This window comes from Chlamydotis macqueenii, chromosome 2 (assembly GCF_036417535.1).
Source record: "Chlamydotis macqueenii isolate bChlMac1 chromosome 2, bChlMac1.mat, whole genome shotgun sequence".
NCBI classification, from domain to species: domain Eukaryota; kingdom Metazoa; phylum Chordata; class Aves; order Otidiformes; family Otididae; genus Chlamydotis; species Chlamydotis macqueenii.
Genome location: NC_141557.1, coordinates 22,144,868 through 22,159,155, shown reverse-complemented (window position 1 = coordinate 22,159,155; position 14,288 = coordinate 22,144,868). Strand labels below are relative to the sequence as shown.

The 14,288-nt window shown below is 37.3% G+C and overlaps 1 protein-coding gene across 1 annotated transcript in view; it reads right to left on the bottom strand.

Annotated features, from left to right (window-relative positions):
• ITGA8 (integrin subunit alpha 8) overlaps positions 1 to 14,288 on the bottom strand; it is a 115,315-nt gene that overhangs the window by 60,340 nt on the left and 40,687 nt on the right. The window contains exons 14-15 of the mRNA XM_086741462.1: positions 9,307 to 9,352; positions 7,144 to 7,251 (exon numbers count right to left, since the gene is read on the bottom strand). Of these exons, the coding sequence (XP_086597588.1) occupies positions 7,144 to 7,251; positions 9,307 to 9,352 (154 nt within the window). The remainder of the gene's footprint in view (positions 1 to 7,143; positions 7,252 to 9,306; positions 9,353 to 14,288) is intronic.

Below are 14,288 nucleotides of genomic sequence, written 5' to 3'. Positions count from 1 at the left end.
TCCCAAGTCATACCTTTCAAGTTTTCCTTTTCTTAAAAAGATGTTCACTGAGATCTGTGTTTAGCTCCCTAAGATATTCCCTAACTGAGTTAGTAAGTCTCCTAGGCTCCACTAATAATCACAGAAGACAGGGTCTGAATATCTTTCTGGGAAAGATATGGAGAAAAGTCTCTGTTCCTACCAATTCTTGAGACAGCCTACAGAGATCATCCTTCTAATACTCTTGGCAAAGTTGTATTCCTTATGTTGAGCTTCAGCAAACTGCCTTTGTACGAGGCTTTCTGCAGAAGTCTTTTCTGATTCATCATGGTCAATCAAGAAAAATCCTTCAGCATTTAGTCAACATCCAAGCTATTTTCTAGCAAATCAAAACACACTGGATGATTTCCACTGGCATGACTTCCATGATATCAAGAGGCTACAATTAATTCCAAACATAGCAACTGAATAGATAAATTTTTATTGCACAAGACTAATGAGAATGTATTGTGTTTAATTTGCTAAGTTTTGCAGAAGTTGGCAGGTACATGACCTAAATCAAAGTATAGATAAACTAGTCATTCATGTTCATTTAGTATGCCAATGCAACTCATTCTACACAACGCAACATGTTACAAGTTATTTGATTTTCATTTGCCTGTTCATAGTCTATAGCAAGCCTTTTTGAGCCTTGCAATATTCACATTACAATTATAACTATATAAAATTATACAATTATAACTATATAAAAACATCACCTTAGCCATAATCAGTTATTTCTCATAATAAACATTTATTTACACTTCTTTGTAAGACAGGCAATAGATCTGCAGTTACACTCAACAACTGACAGGAAAAGTCTTCTATAGTTTTACTGGCTGATACCTTCTAACAAGACGTACTATAGAAATTAATTTCAAAAATCTAAAAATTATACATGCTTATAGAAAAGTTTCACTTTGCAAGGAATCTATGCAAGTTATAAAAATATTTAACCAAATTACACTTTTAAAAAGCCTTCACAAATTCCTCTGGATTGCTAGGGCGTACTTCCCTGATCAATGACAAAACAAGAAATCTGTCACCAGAATGATGCTCTTGATGTTCGTTTTCTGCTGTCACACTCCAGAAGGACTGAGTTATCCACACCATTATTCCCAAATAAGTCTTGTACAATACAACAAAATTGCTCAGGTGAAAGATTTGGGACTTCCTAAAACTTGCAAGTGTCCCTGGTTACCAGTCATTCTTAAAGAATATTTTCATGGGTTCAGAAAATGTTTTGTTTTGTATATGGAAGGTTCAGATAAACATGAGTTGTAGGTCAGCACTGGAAGATGTGAAATCAGCTTGGCTTAAATAAAAACATATTTGAATTAGCCATTGCTCTTAATCTCCTCACTACTGTTATACTATATACTAACTTCTCCCTGCAGTGGCCTCAAAACTAGTAACATAACCTTTAAAATAACTTGTAATCACATTCTAATTGTGTGTTTGCTTCCTCTGACAAATGTAATGAAACTGTGCCACGTGTGGGATTCATGTAACTCTCATGACCTTATTAAACACTTTCCTCCTGGGAAAAAAAATTGTCTTGTGCTATTAAACTCTACTTAACTATAGCCTTCAAATGACATTACAGTCCATGTAGAAATTGCGAATTCAGTCATATGCCTACTTTTTTACAATTATGAGTTAACAGATGAAGAACTATTATTTCCTGATACACAAGGACAAGAACAACAAAAATGAGAAAAGCTTGTGTAATTCCATAAATGCAATTTAGACATCAGGCTTCACGGGCCAGTCTCGTATGTCATAGCATAAGAGTGTATTTTCTCAAATGTAAACTCATGAACTGCCATCATGTACTAAACTCTGTAATCTCACTTTGGAGGTCTCACATAATTTTTGCACTGTCATATTTAAAAAAAAAGGTTGAGTTAAAAATCCAGCTTGAAATGTTACTTGTTAAACTGCACAATTTCAGTGTATGTTTAATTTACTGTAATGAATAGAATAATTCATCATACATGTATGATAATCAAAGTCATGTTCTTAAGCATTACTGTAAGAGCCAAGATTTAATCCTTCCACTCTAGGTAGAGCATGTCAAAAAAGGAATGGCAGTGCAAAAAAGCAAAAAATTTGGAGTTTGTCTCCCAGCCTCTGGCCATGCAAAAGGCAAGACTATGGGTTTAGCAGAATTCTGCCACGCATGGATATTTAATTCAGAAATAGACCTAAAAACATCACCAATTTCAATCACAAACCCAAACAAATTGGGATATGCTCATCTCTTCAACAAGAAGATGCGGTGAAGATGCTGAGGGATGCTTTAGCTGCAAGAAAAAGAAAAGCAGAAGAAAAGACAGACCACAAAAGAGGATGGGAGTCTACAGGATTTATGAAATTTAAGATCTGACTCCTAAGCACAGTACAAAAAACAATAGTTGAGCTTTTGAGCTTGTTTGCAGGAGCAATCAACCAAACAAGAAAATTAACAATCAAAGGAAGAGAACTTCAGAGATAAGAAACAACTGGGAAACAGTTCATCATCCTAAAGCATATGAACTTTGGTGTGCTATAAATATTGCCTCTCTGAAGAGATCCCCACACTGTGTTTATTCTGCAGTATCTGTCATCACTACAAGCTTATGGTTTGAACAGTACTTGACTGTAGCTACAAAATAGAGAGAAAGCCTTAAAATTGAACACACTAGGTTTTCCTGGTAATCTGGGAGCAACAAAGCACTTTGTTTGAAATAATATTGTGTTCTTCAGGTAGACAGAAACATTTTAAAAGTTATTAAAACAAGAAGCTTAAAAATGTTCCTCTTTCTTCAAAACCACTCATAGCACAGATGGGGATAGTCTCTTCCAAAATAAAATCAGATTAGCTAATATTACATAAAATGTTTAATCCTTAGAAAATAAAAAAAAGTCGGTTTCTCCCAAATAATGTTTTCTGGACTGCAGTTCATACCAGAAAGAATTTATTTTGGTCTGGCTAGTCTAGTAGGTGAAAAAAAATGGAAACTTACTTCAGGAAGTGAAAAGCAAGGAATTACCAGATCCTATCAGATGTCATTTGTCATTGTTGACAATTTCTTTAATAAACAGGATTGCACATGGAGAAGAAGAATGGATAATGCCTTAGTAGAAAGGCACTTTAAGCTTTGTTGCTATGGACTTCCATTCTGTGTGAGGCTCACACCCAACCTGCAAGGTCACAAACCTCTGCAGAAGATTAGCAGAAGTTGTTATTGTCTACTGATGAATGACCTCTGAAGAAATTGTTGCCTCTTAAAGAATAATTATGATGTTCTAATACTTGGCCTGCTTTTAGCTTTTGCTAGGCCAAAGCCTAATCCAGTGACCCACAATGACCAACATGGAGCTTTAATGCTGAAGGCTTTCCATGGCTAGGCTGCATCATGTGGCCAGGCTGTGGTAACACAAGGGCTGCTAGACAACTCATATCACTGCCTTTTGTATGTCTTTAGGGCTATTAAAACTAATGACATCAAATTACCTAGCTGCATTCCTGGCACAGCAGAGTGGGCTTCCTGGGTAGCAACTATCACCACCTGCATACTTCCCTCCCATCAGCCCCTGAAGTGTGAGGTGTGAGGGAGGTATGCATCTTCTGACTCTTGGCCATACGAATTTGCTATCTGACTCATGGAGTCAGGCTGACCAACAGTCTGTGGCAAATATCACACAAGTTCATCTTAACAAAGTACAAAGGCCCTCAGGTTCGTACTCATGGGGCATCAATCACATCCAGTTTCAAATTAAGTCAACGGGAAAAGAAAATACTAGCAGTAGAAGGGAGCAAAGTTAGAAAAATAGTCCAAAAATTATGCAGTTAGGAAGACTTGAAACATTATTTTTGGATTTTATATTTTTGGTAGGAATTTTGTATTCAGCTTTTTTTGGAAATATATGTAGAAATGTTTCATTTACTGAATCTAGCTGACTCAAGATTATAAATATTTCATTACTATTTTAATAATAACACACTTGGAGATAAAGGAATGACAATTTTATTTTTTTTCAAATTATGTTTTGATCATAGGAACTTGAGGATCAGAAATTTCAAGCAGTTTGCCTCTGGTTTAGTTGGCTTACAGAAAGTGGATAGCTGGGTTCCTTGAAGAAGCCTACAAGGCACATCTCAGATTAGACACTGAAACCTGAAAAGCACTATCAAATAAAAAATATATTCTGCAAAGTGACTTTTTATCACGACTGGACACTTCTGTGCTACTGAACTTGTGATAAGTCAGGTAACTTCTCTGACCTCTTGCTCCTCTGCCAAATGGAAGTACCAGTATTTGCACATTACCTTAAGTTAGTGAGAGGTGAAAGAAATAAAATTTGCAGACACAATTTAAGCACAAAGTAGCAACAAAGTAGCTAGTGGATAATCAGATCTCAAACGGTAATAAAAATACCAATATAGAGATAAACTGGACCTTCTGGTGACTGGAACCCTGCCTTGGACTTAATAAATCATACGATGTGGAAACAGCTTTTGAAAAATGTAAATGATTTATTTACCCCTTTTTACAGAAATTAACCTGCATCTTTCATACATTAAAAAAAAAATTTACGTTTTCTTTAATAGCTTCAAAGTTGCCGAATTTGTTCCAAATTTCTTCGTTTGGGGAACTCAGAAATAGTCACGTTCTAAACATAGTGGAGAAAGAACTATACGTTTCTAGAAGTTTAGACTAAGTTTTGCACTTAGGACTGTACAAGAAAAAATTACTTTTTGTACATGTTTCTCATTGCTTCAGCTTTCCAACTTATATCACGGCAAAAATAATATTTTCCTAATACTTGAAAATGTACAATAATCCACATTGTTCATGCACACGAACCTCCTGAAACTTTCCTGGTAGGAGATTTCCTTTCATTCTAATTTTGCAGTGTCAGTCGGTAGACGTTTTATACAAGTTGCACAGCTGGCTAAGAGATACAGAAATCTATCCCACAGGACTGAGGAATTCTTTGCCTGCTGGAGTTTCCCTACTAATTGTTTTCATATGTACAATACAAGCTTATATCAACTCAGGAGAAAAATTACTGCATGGAAAATAGCAGCTGCTCTTCAGTTGTTTTGTAATAGAAATTAAATCTTTAGGGAAGAGTATCTTATAACAAAGCAGACAGAAATTAAATTATGCTCCTATCAAAACTCTTGTAGATATGAACTAAACATCTTCTGTCTTATTATCAAACAAAAAAGAAAAGTAATTAAAATGTACATGTTAAAGGAGCATACTTTGTTTTTTCTTCCTGCTTTAAAAAAGATTGCACAGTAGGAATACTTTTTAAAGAGAGATGTTTTTATTTACTTCTCTTGTGCAAAAAGCCACCTTTTTTTTTCTTTCAGTATACCGTTGGTAAACCTTATGGTTTTGAAATCTTTTCCATTATGGTATCAGGCATTCTTATAAAGTCTTAAAAACTGAAGTTCTGATAAAACATAATTTGGATCAATGAACATGCTTCAGCCCGGTGTCGATACTGTAAATTCTCTATTACATCAACTATTAAACCAGAAGGTGCTTGAATAAAAAAATCCAACAGATCTTGATCTGGATCCTATTCCAGAAAGGCCAAAGCTTTTTAAAGGTCTGGGGCTGCATAGTTCTACCAAGTGCATTCTACACTGCTCTGTAGATGGGCAATTTTCTAACAGGATGTAGAAATGAGCAACATTAGGATAAATAGGAGAAGTCCCATAAAGTGTAAAAGAATAGAGTAAAAGTGAAAATCTCTTGACAGCCTCATCCCAGATTTTCACAGTCAGTAGATTTAGGAACTTCCTGAGTCACAAATTGCATCAAATGCATTGAAAGCCCATATATTTAGTGGTTTAAGTGTATCAGAGTTGAGTTACTTTATGACTCTTAAATGAACTGCTTCTGGACACGATAATTTTTTTATGGTCCATATATTTTAATTTGTTCCAAAAACTCTTTTGCTGACTCCTACATTTGAGATTATTTTTAAAACTCATCTCCTACAAAGGATGTCTCCAATGTGGGGAATTCCTCTGACCACATCTGGTTTAAAACCAGTGCAAAATTTATGCAGTCACCTTATCTTCTGGAGTCCTCCTTCACACCTTGATATTCTTTTCATCCAGCCCATGTCATGGTAGGCTTTCTGCCTCTAATGTGTTTAAATAAAATGATATGACTACTTTTTATGTCTCAGAAATCTATTCCTCACAGTCTTTCTGGCAGGACTTACTGGTATTTTATATTCAACTTGCATGTGTTTACACTCTATTTTGGTTTTAGTTTCCCCATTTGTTATCATTTCCGCTTTTAAACAGCATCTTGTGTATTTTTAATAGCCTCTTTCATCAACTGTTCCTGGGGTCGCTTCTAAGTGACTTTTTTTCTAGTGCAGTAAATGTGCCTTTATGTGGTATTATGTGCTATTAGATAGCCTTCAGCTGTGCTGCAAGCATTTTATATTTGTAACTGATCTTAAATTATTTTAATTAGCTTCAAGTTTTTAATGTACTTTTTCTTTCAAATTTAAATGCTACTGTGGTGGGGGGTTTCTCTTTTAAGGATATATGCAATATTGTCCTGTACAACACACTAAAAAAAGCTTTCCTCTGATCAACGACAGCCAGAAACAACATCCTGTGAACTACCAGATATCTTCTCTCTTTCACAAATGACTGGGATCTATCTTTCTTTCTCTACCAGAAAATGGTGGGCCCACTAGCTCTTTGCATCACTTCTGCTGTTACATTTTCTCAATACAGAGGTATGTTTTGACAGATCAATGTTTCTGTGTTTTCTCTGTCTTAGCTGTTTCATGTTTCATTCATCCAAACACTGTATATGAATTTGCAGCTTGATCCTAGGAGACACTGAGCATCCTTCCATGCAGAAGGAGACTCAGTATATCAAAGGACTCAACTTTTAGCTACTTCTTTTTGAGAATCTGTAAAGCAAGATATCAAAAATAACTCTGTTCTATATAGGGTGTTTTTTTTTGTTGTGCTCATAGCATGCTTTAACTTCTTTTTCTGAACTTTGAATATGTTCAACAAAAAGCTGCAAGAAAAGGTAGGAATAGGAAGTTATTTGAGAAAGAGAATGAGGATTCTAATCATGAACTTACCAAGCCACCAAAAGCTGAGAGTCAGGGAGCTGACAAGTTTTATTTTCTAGATTCACAATCATGGGGTTCAGAATGAGCTGAGCATTCACTGTCACAACAGGTCTGGCTCTGAGGGACAGAAATAAGGGTCACTGCACACATAAGGAGCACATTAGTACCTAAGTTGCAGCAGAGAAAACATGTAACTGAAACGGCCACAAAGAATCTGGTAATGTAGGGTTACTTGGGAGAAAACACTCTTATAATGCTGCTCCTACCCAAAATAAGTTGTTTGTTTTTTTTTTTAAATCATAAACTGTAATACCTCCTACTATGACATTTTGAAAGTTCTTCACAAAAAAGTCACATGTTAACAGCATCACTGAAACAGTATCCTATATCTAACAATAGATGTGACTTGGGACAGAGGCACATCAGACACATTTCATCACACTGGATTTTCACAAAGGGCTAGAGTCTGCCTTTTGGGATTTACAGCAGTCCTTTGGCCACTATTTTCTACTGTCGGATTTGCTTTATACTGCCCCCGTTAACAGTGACATATTCAGCCTTGCTGTCTCTGTTTAAGATTCTTTAAAAAATGAATATAATCTGGTTAAAGTAGAAGTTGTTCTAGAATATCTTGAGGCAATAATAAAGTAAACTCTGACTGACGTGTCTTTAGACAACTGACTTTGGAAATTAAGAATAATCATCACAAAATTCTGCTGAGTATGTGAATATATAGTTGTGGTAATGGAAACCATCCCTCTGAATAACAGTCTGTTATGAAGTAATGAGATAATCTATACCTGAGAGCAATTTAGAAGACAAATGAAAACAAAAAAGGGTCTAAATTCTGGTTTTTTTGAGACAGCAGTACTATTTTACAGGTCTGGCAAAACCAGCTTATTAGAAAATTACTTTCTTCATATTTTAATCCACAGCTGAGCTTTTATGATTACTGCTCCATATTAATTCAATAAGACATTAACAAATAAAATGACTTTCTTCATTTTTGTGCTACAGGGAAAACTTTTTTTGTAGCAAATTTCAGTTAATAAAATTCTGTTTCTCCAATATGACATGTTGCATATTTGATACACTTAGGCCAGGAAATGGAAAGACTGAGGGCCTCCTGCTATTCACCTTCTTAAATTAAATAGAACACATTTTTTATTGCTATCTAAAATACACACTGGATCTAACTCTCCAGTGTTTCACATCCTGTGCAGTCATTCATGCCACTGTAAAGTGATGTATTGCAAAGTGTTTGCACGATTCTTAAATAGGGCAGTAGGAAAATCAGGTCTACTCACTGCATCTACAGTGCTGGCTAAATTGAGCTAACATTGCTGTTTTACTAAATTCTCGTGCTTTGACAAATATTCAGCTGGGAAGCAGAACACATGTTCTCTCAGTCAGATACTGTTGGGAATACAGACAAGAAGAAGACAGGCAGGAATCAATACTTATGATCACACTGTTGCAGCAACGGATGGTGACTATTTAAATACAAAGAACTGTAGTCGTGGCTGGACTAAGAGGGCAGCAGCAGATTTTTGTTTACGTATTTGGTAGTTCTAATTTATACCTCTAATCAAATCGTGCATTTAGTGAAAATCCATTGTCAGCAACAACTGTGTGATTGGTAAAATGGAGTCTTGTACTTTTTTTTCCAAACTGAAGCTAAAAGTAGCAGTCTTTATTTTCAATAAATACTTCACATCTTAATGTATACGACTGCCAAAAAATCAGAGTCACTTTAAAAATCTTACTAGTACCATTCCTCCAGGAAAGAAACAAATTTTCAGTGTTATGCTTTTAAAATCTCTCTCTAATGAGCTGTAACAATAATTTTTTGACTATAGGAACGTGTGTGACATTGTTTTAAAGGTAAAAAGATACGGTTTTCCCTTCTTGTCTTATTTAAAATTAACTGAGGAGTCAAACATTCCCAAAGAAATTTCTTGAGCTAAGACTAAGCATGGAAATTTTAATTGAAAATGACAAGTTTTGAGCATGGGAAAAAAGCATTTGTTTCTCACAAGATGCTTAATTTAGCATCTGTAATGAGCATCTTTCACACATTGCACCAGCAAAACACAGAAATGTGAAATTTGTTTATTTGCAGATCTCCCACCAAAACTGTAAACTAAGAAATTCATTGTATTTACCACGTACCTGTAAACAACTGCTTTTCCGGCTCCAAATGCACCTACAATTAAATCTGGAAAAACAAAACAGTTTCAGAAGAACTATATAGAAGCCTCTCATACATTTTTTTCCAGACTAAACTAGATTATTTATATTAAAAATGCAGTAACAAAAAAACAACAAATGTGGTAATTCCTTTCTAGGAAATTTTTTCAACAATGTATCTGAAAGAAAACATTTCACATTGTCAGAGGTGGGCTCATAAATGTTTTGGTTGTATCCAGTAAGTGCCGATCTATTTAATACACGGGTACCCATGCCACAATCTCGCTTCTCTCCAACTTGCATTAAAGGGGGAAAAGGATGCCATTAACCCCTATGCATTTTATTCCAAAGCATTAATTGCCCAGTACACAAGGAGATGCAAACCACTTGGTCATCACTCTTGTACAGGTCATGTTAAAAATTTCTTCCTGACAATCCCTCCCATCCTGCTTTGTGTTGTAAGTAATTTGTTTATTAATTTAAGGATTACGTCTCTGCGTACACAAATACAACACACAGGTGAGAGGATGGCTGATTTCATAGTTTCTTCTGTTTTCAGCACTGTAGCAGCATGTGCTAAGGCTTCCAATAGTTATCCCTCTAAAGCCATCTTTCTCCCTGTTTGGAACAGACGGAGTCGACAACCCAAGTGCTACACCAGCCCTTGGGCATATCTTTGTTACTGGACACTGGCCTGGGCTGGGAATCTCCAGGCCCAAATACTTCCTCTTTTTGCCTGGCGTCCCCACAGAGGACTCTCTGGAAAGATCCAGACTGGTTTGCTGGAGCACACAGGCCTGCTGGAGAAAAGCTGGAGCCAAGCAGTGAAGAAAAAAGGATCAGTCTTCCCGCTGCCTCTAGCTGGAGTACAGTTCAAGAAAAAGAAAGAGCTTTTTTTCATTTTCAACCCCCCTAGTGCCCATTTGGGCACCCCTTTCACTCCACAGTTGTCATCACACAATTTGATTTATACACGTCCAATTCAGAAGACCAAGTTTTACAACAGACCTTGCAGTGATAGACTGGCAACCTAAATTGATCTAAATGAGTTAATTAAACCAGTACTCAGAGCTGTAAACAAATTCTTATTTGCTGCTCCCATAGTTTGAACGCTGGTTTGCTTAAGAAGCCCTGAAGTCATTGAGCACGATGCAAATTCAAAGCTTTGATGCTAATTAGCTGGGTGGGTTCAGGCCAGGTCCGGCAGCGTGTTTTCCAGCGCTCTGTCTGCCTTTCAGATGGTGAGGATTTCACAAGATTAAACAAGTACGCCACATGGGTAACAGCCTGTCCTACAATGAATTCCACTGAATAATCTTCTAATAGGAGGAGGCACAGACAGTTTACGGGTCTGATTCTCTTTTTGTACAACATCTACATTTTTTCTACTTCCATTGGCCTTAAAGAAACATGCTTCAGGGTCAGGAACACTTTAAATAGCAGAAGAAAATGAGTGTTGTTTCTATCTCCTTTTTGGGACATTTATGAGTCCTTTTCATTAGCAGCTTTTATAGACAACTTGCACAAAGTACCAAAACCTAAAGATATTTTCTTCTTAAATAAACAGCTAATTGAGACAAAGCCATCACCATAAAAGCTACACAATGCACATGGCAGAATTTTTCCTGGCAGCTTCCTGACAGCAGCACTGGCAGTGACCCCAAAAGATTTAACGTTCTCTTGGTTTTTTAGGTTTGTTGTTCAGGCTTTTTTTTTTTGTATTTGTTTGGGCTTTTTTTTTAAAGGAAAAAGAAACATTATGTTATGAACAGAAAGACAAGAAGAAAGGGGTTTCCATTCTGCTGTTTCCAGCTGGGCGCTCTTAATGAATTCTGCAATAAGCTTAGGACATTGTTCCATGCCAGACTTGATAACTCAAAAGGTTTCTGTACAGGGCTATGTTATGGCAGAGACAAACCAGGTAGATATCCAAGACTTATCCAGATCTTGGTATTGTGATTATTTAATAAGTTGATCTTTCATTGAAAAATAAAGCACTCCAACCCTTCATGGGCACAAGGGAAAGCTTGCACAAACAACCTGAGTAAGCTTAATAAAATGCAGCCTTTTTGAATCTGAAGGTAAAAAGAATTAGTCTGTCAGATAGAGTTAACCTCACTAGTATGAGTGAACTCTTAATTTCAGTACCTACAGCTGTGTGGACTTAGGTTCCCGCTATCTCGGTGTTCTCACTTATATATTAAAAGGGACTTTGTACATCTGCTTAACAGTTAAATCCTGGTTTCTTTAGGACAGAGTCTAGCTTATTTGAAGACAGAGGGTAATGGATCTAGAGGAGCAATGATAGGCTCCAGCCACCAAAAGACTGGTTTTCCATGACCAATCTTTCTGCATTGCCACCTCAGCCAGGTTTGGAAAAACAGCAGAAGAGAGGAGGACATTCAATCATGGCAGCATCACAAAGGCCCTACTGGGACATAGTCTAAGGACAGCCAGGACTGTGTTCATCCTGCTCTCATTTGGAAGCTCTTACTTCTTCTCTGCCCTGCTAAGACCCCACCTGGAGTACTGTGTCCAGTTCTGGAGCCCCCAACACAAGGACATGGACCAGTTGGAGAAGGTCCAGAGGAGGGCCACAAAGATGATAAAAGGGCTGGAGCACCTTTCCTATGAGGATAGGCTGAGAGAGTTGGGGCTGTTCAGCCTGGAGAAGAGAAGGCTCCAGGGAGACCTGATAGCGGTCTTCCAGTACCTCAAGGGGGCCTACAAGAAAGATGGGGAGAGGCTGTTCAGTCTGTTGCGATAGGACAAGGAGTAATGGTTTTAAAATAGAGGGCGGTAGATTTAGATTGGATATTAGGAAAAAATTTTTTACAATGAGAGTTGTAGAACACTGGAACGGGTTGCCCAGAGAGGTGGTGGAGGCCCCATTCCTGGAAATGTTCAAGGCCAGGCTGGGTGAGGCTCTGAGCAACCTGATCTAGTTGGGGATGTCCCTGCTCCTTGCAGGGGGGCTGGACTAGCTGACCTTTGAAGGTCCCTTCCAACCCTAACCATTCTATGATTCTATGATTCTATGTCTTTTATTCTCTGGTCTAATCCATGCTTATTCTTGACCCAAAGAGCTTGAATGAGTGAAACTACTCATTAGGAAAATGGACTTAAGAATAAATATGCAAACAATCAAACATACCCAGTAGTGATATCTACGATCTAATATAAGGACCAAGTCATTATATATTAAAGCAGAGTATTCACTGGAAGATTCATTACAGATTTTGCTTTGCTTCTACTTGTTCTGTTACAGAGTAGTAGTTTTACTCTTCTTTCTTTGATTGTCTTATGGGGTGCAACTCCTATACCCAGTATTGGAAAAAAAAAATTTTGACATTGATATGAATCCATGAGATTTGAATACACATCAAAACACAGCACTTCTACAAGTAGAAGTTTTGAATTTGTTGTGTTCTGCAGAAGAAAAGTTATTAATGATTTCTATGAAAAAATGCATGAGATGATGTCTAAATTATCTGAAGTTTGGCAACTTTCGCCTCCTAAAAATAGAGAGAAGTTGTCTTTATCCATTGCTTGTTAATGCTACGCATGCAATGTCACTGATGAAAGGTCACTAGCTGAAAAATAGGAGTTTAACAAGCAATTTGGAATTACATAGCAAAAAAAGCCAGCTTAACTACTTACAACCCTTCCAAACAGAGCCTGAAAAAAAGCATATGAAAACCTTTGCTCCTTCACATTTGTGAGATGTTTTTTTCAAGCTCAGATTAAAATGCATACAAATTGAGAAAGACAGACAGTGAAGCATCAGAATCACAAAATCTCTTTCACTCCTTCCTTTCTCATATTTGATGTTTCCAGAAGGATGAGGGACCTCATAGATTTAAGTAAATGACCACTTTGCCTATGTCATCTCATTGAGAAGATCCTTTATCAGCTGATATCCTTCAGAGAAGTGGGTATCTGTAAGGAGAGGCTGGTGGCAGCAGCCATGCACTTCTGCCTCATTGCTGTTGTAGAACAAATGAGCTGTGGGCTCACAACCACACTGCAAAAACTAACAAACTAACAAGTACAGAGTGACTCTGAAGGAATTTTCAACTTGCACTTCAACACAGCCTGAGGGCTGTATGCACTACAATCCCACCTGATGGACTTCATAGAGCTTAATCCTGAAACAAGTGTCTTTGGCATGTACTTAACTGAAGTCAAGGGGCACTGTGCAAATTTAAACAATCCCAATGTTTATTTCAAATTTTACTTGTCACTGAATGGAAGGCTTGCAAGATGTTACCTGGTGAAGAAAATCCACTTTCTGAGATAAAATTATCATAAAAAGTTAAGGAAAGAGTATTCACAGATGGCACTGAAAGGCACACTGGATTTTGTAAGCTGGTCTGTTTACCTGCAGCTTCTGCCATGTGGCTGTGCCAGACCTGAAACACCATGTGATAAAGGGCAGAAAGTTGCCATGATGCTGACTAAGCCTTCAACCAACTGGAGGAAGTAGGAAGATCAACGAAGTCCTGCCTCCGGTCTCAACAAGATATATTAATAGAATCATAGAGTTGTTTATGTTGGAAAAGACCTTTAAGATCATTGAGTCCAACCATTAACCTACGACTGAAAAGTCCCCCACTAAATCATGTCCTTAAGCACCACATCTACAGATCTTTTAAATACATCCAGGGATGGTAACTCCACTACCTTCCTGGACAGCCTGTTCCAAAGCTTGACAACCCTTTCGGTGAATAAATTTTTCCTAATATCCAATCTAAACCTCCCATGGCACAACTTGAGGCTCTTTCCTCTCACCCTATCACTTGTTACTTGGGAGAAGAAAGTAACACCCACCTCACTACAACCTCCTTTCAGGTAGCTGTAAAGCATGATAAGGTCTCCCCTCAGCCTTCCAAACAACCCCAGTTCCCTCAGCCAGTCCCCATAAGACTTGTGCTCTAGACCCTTCACCAGCTTTGTTGCCCTTC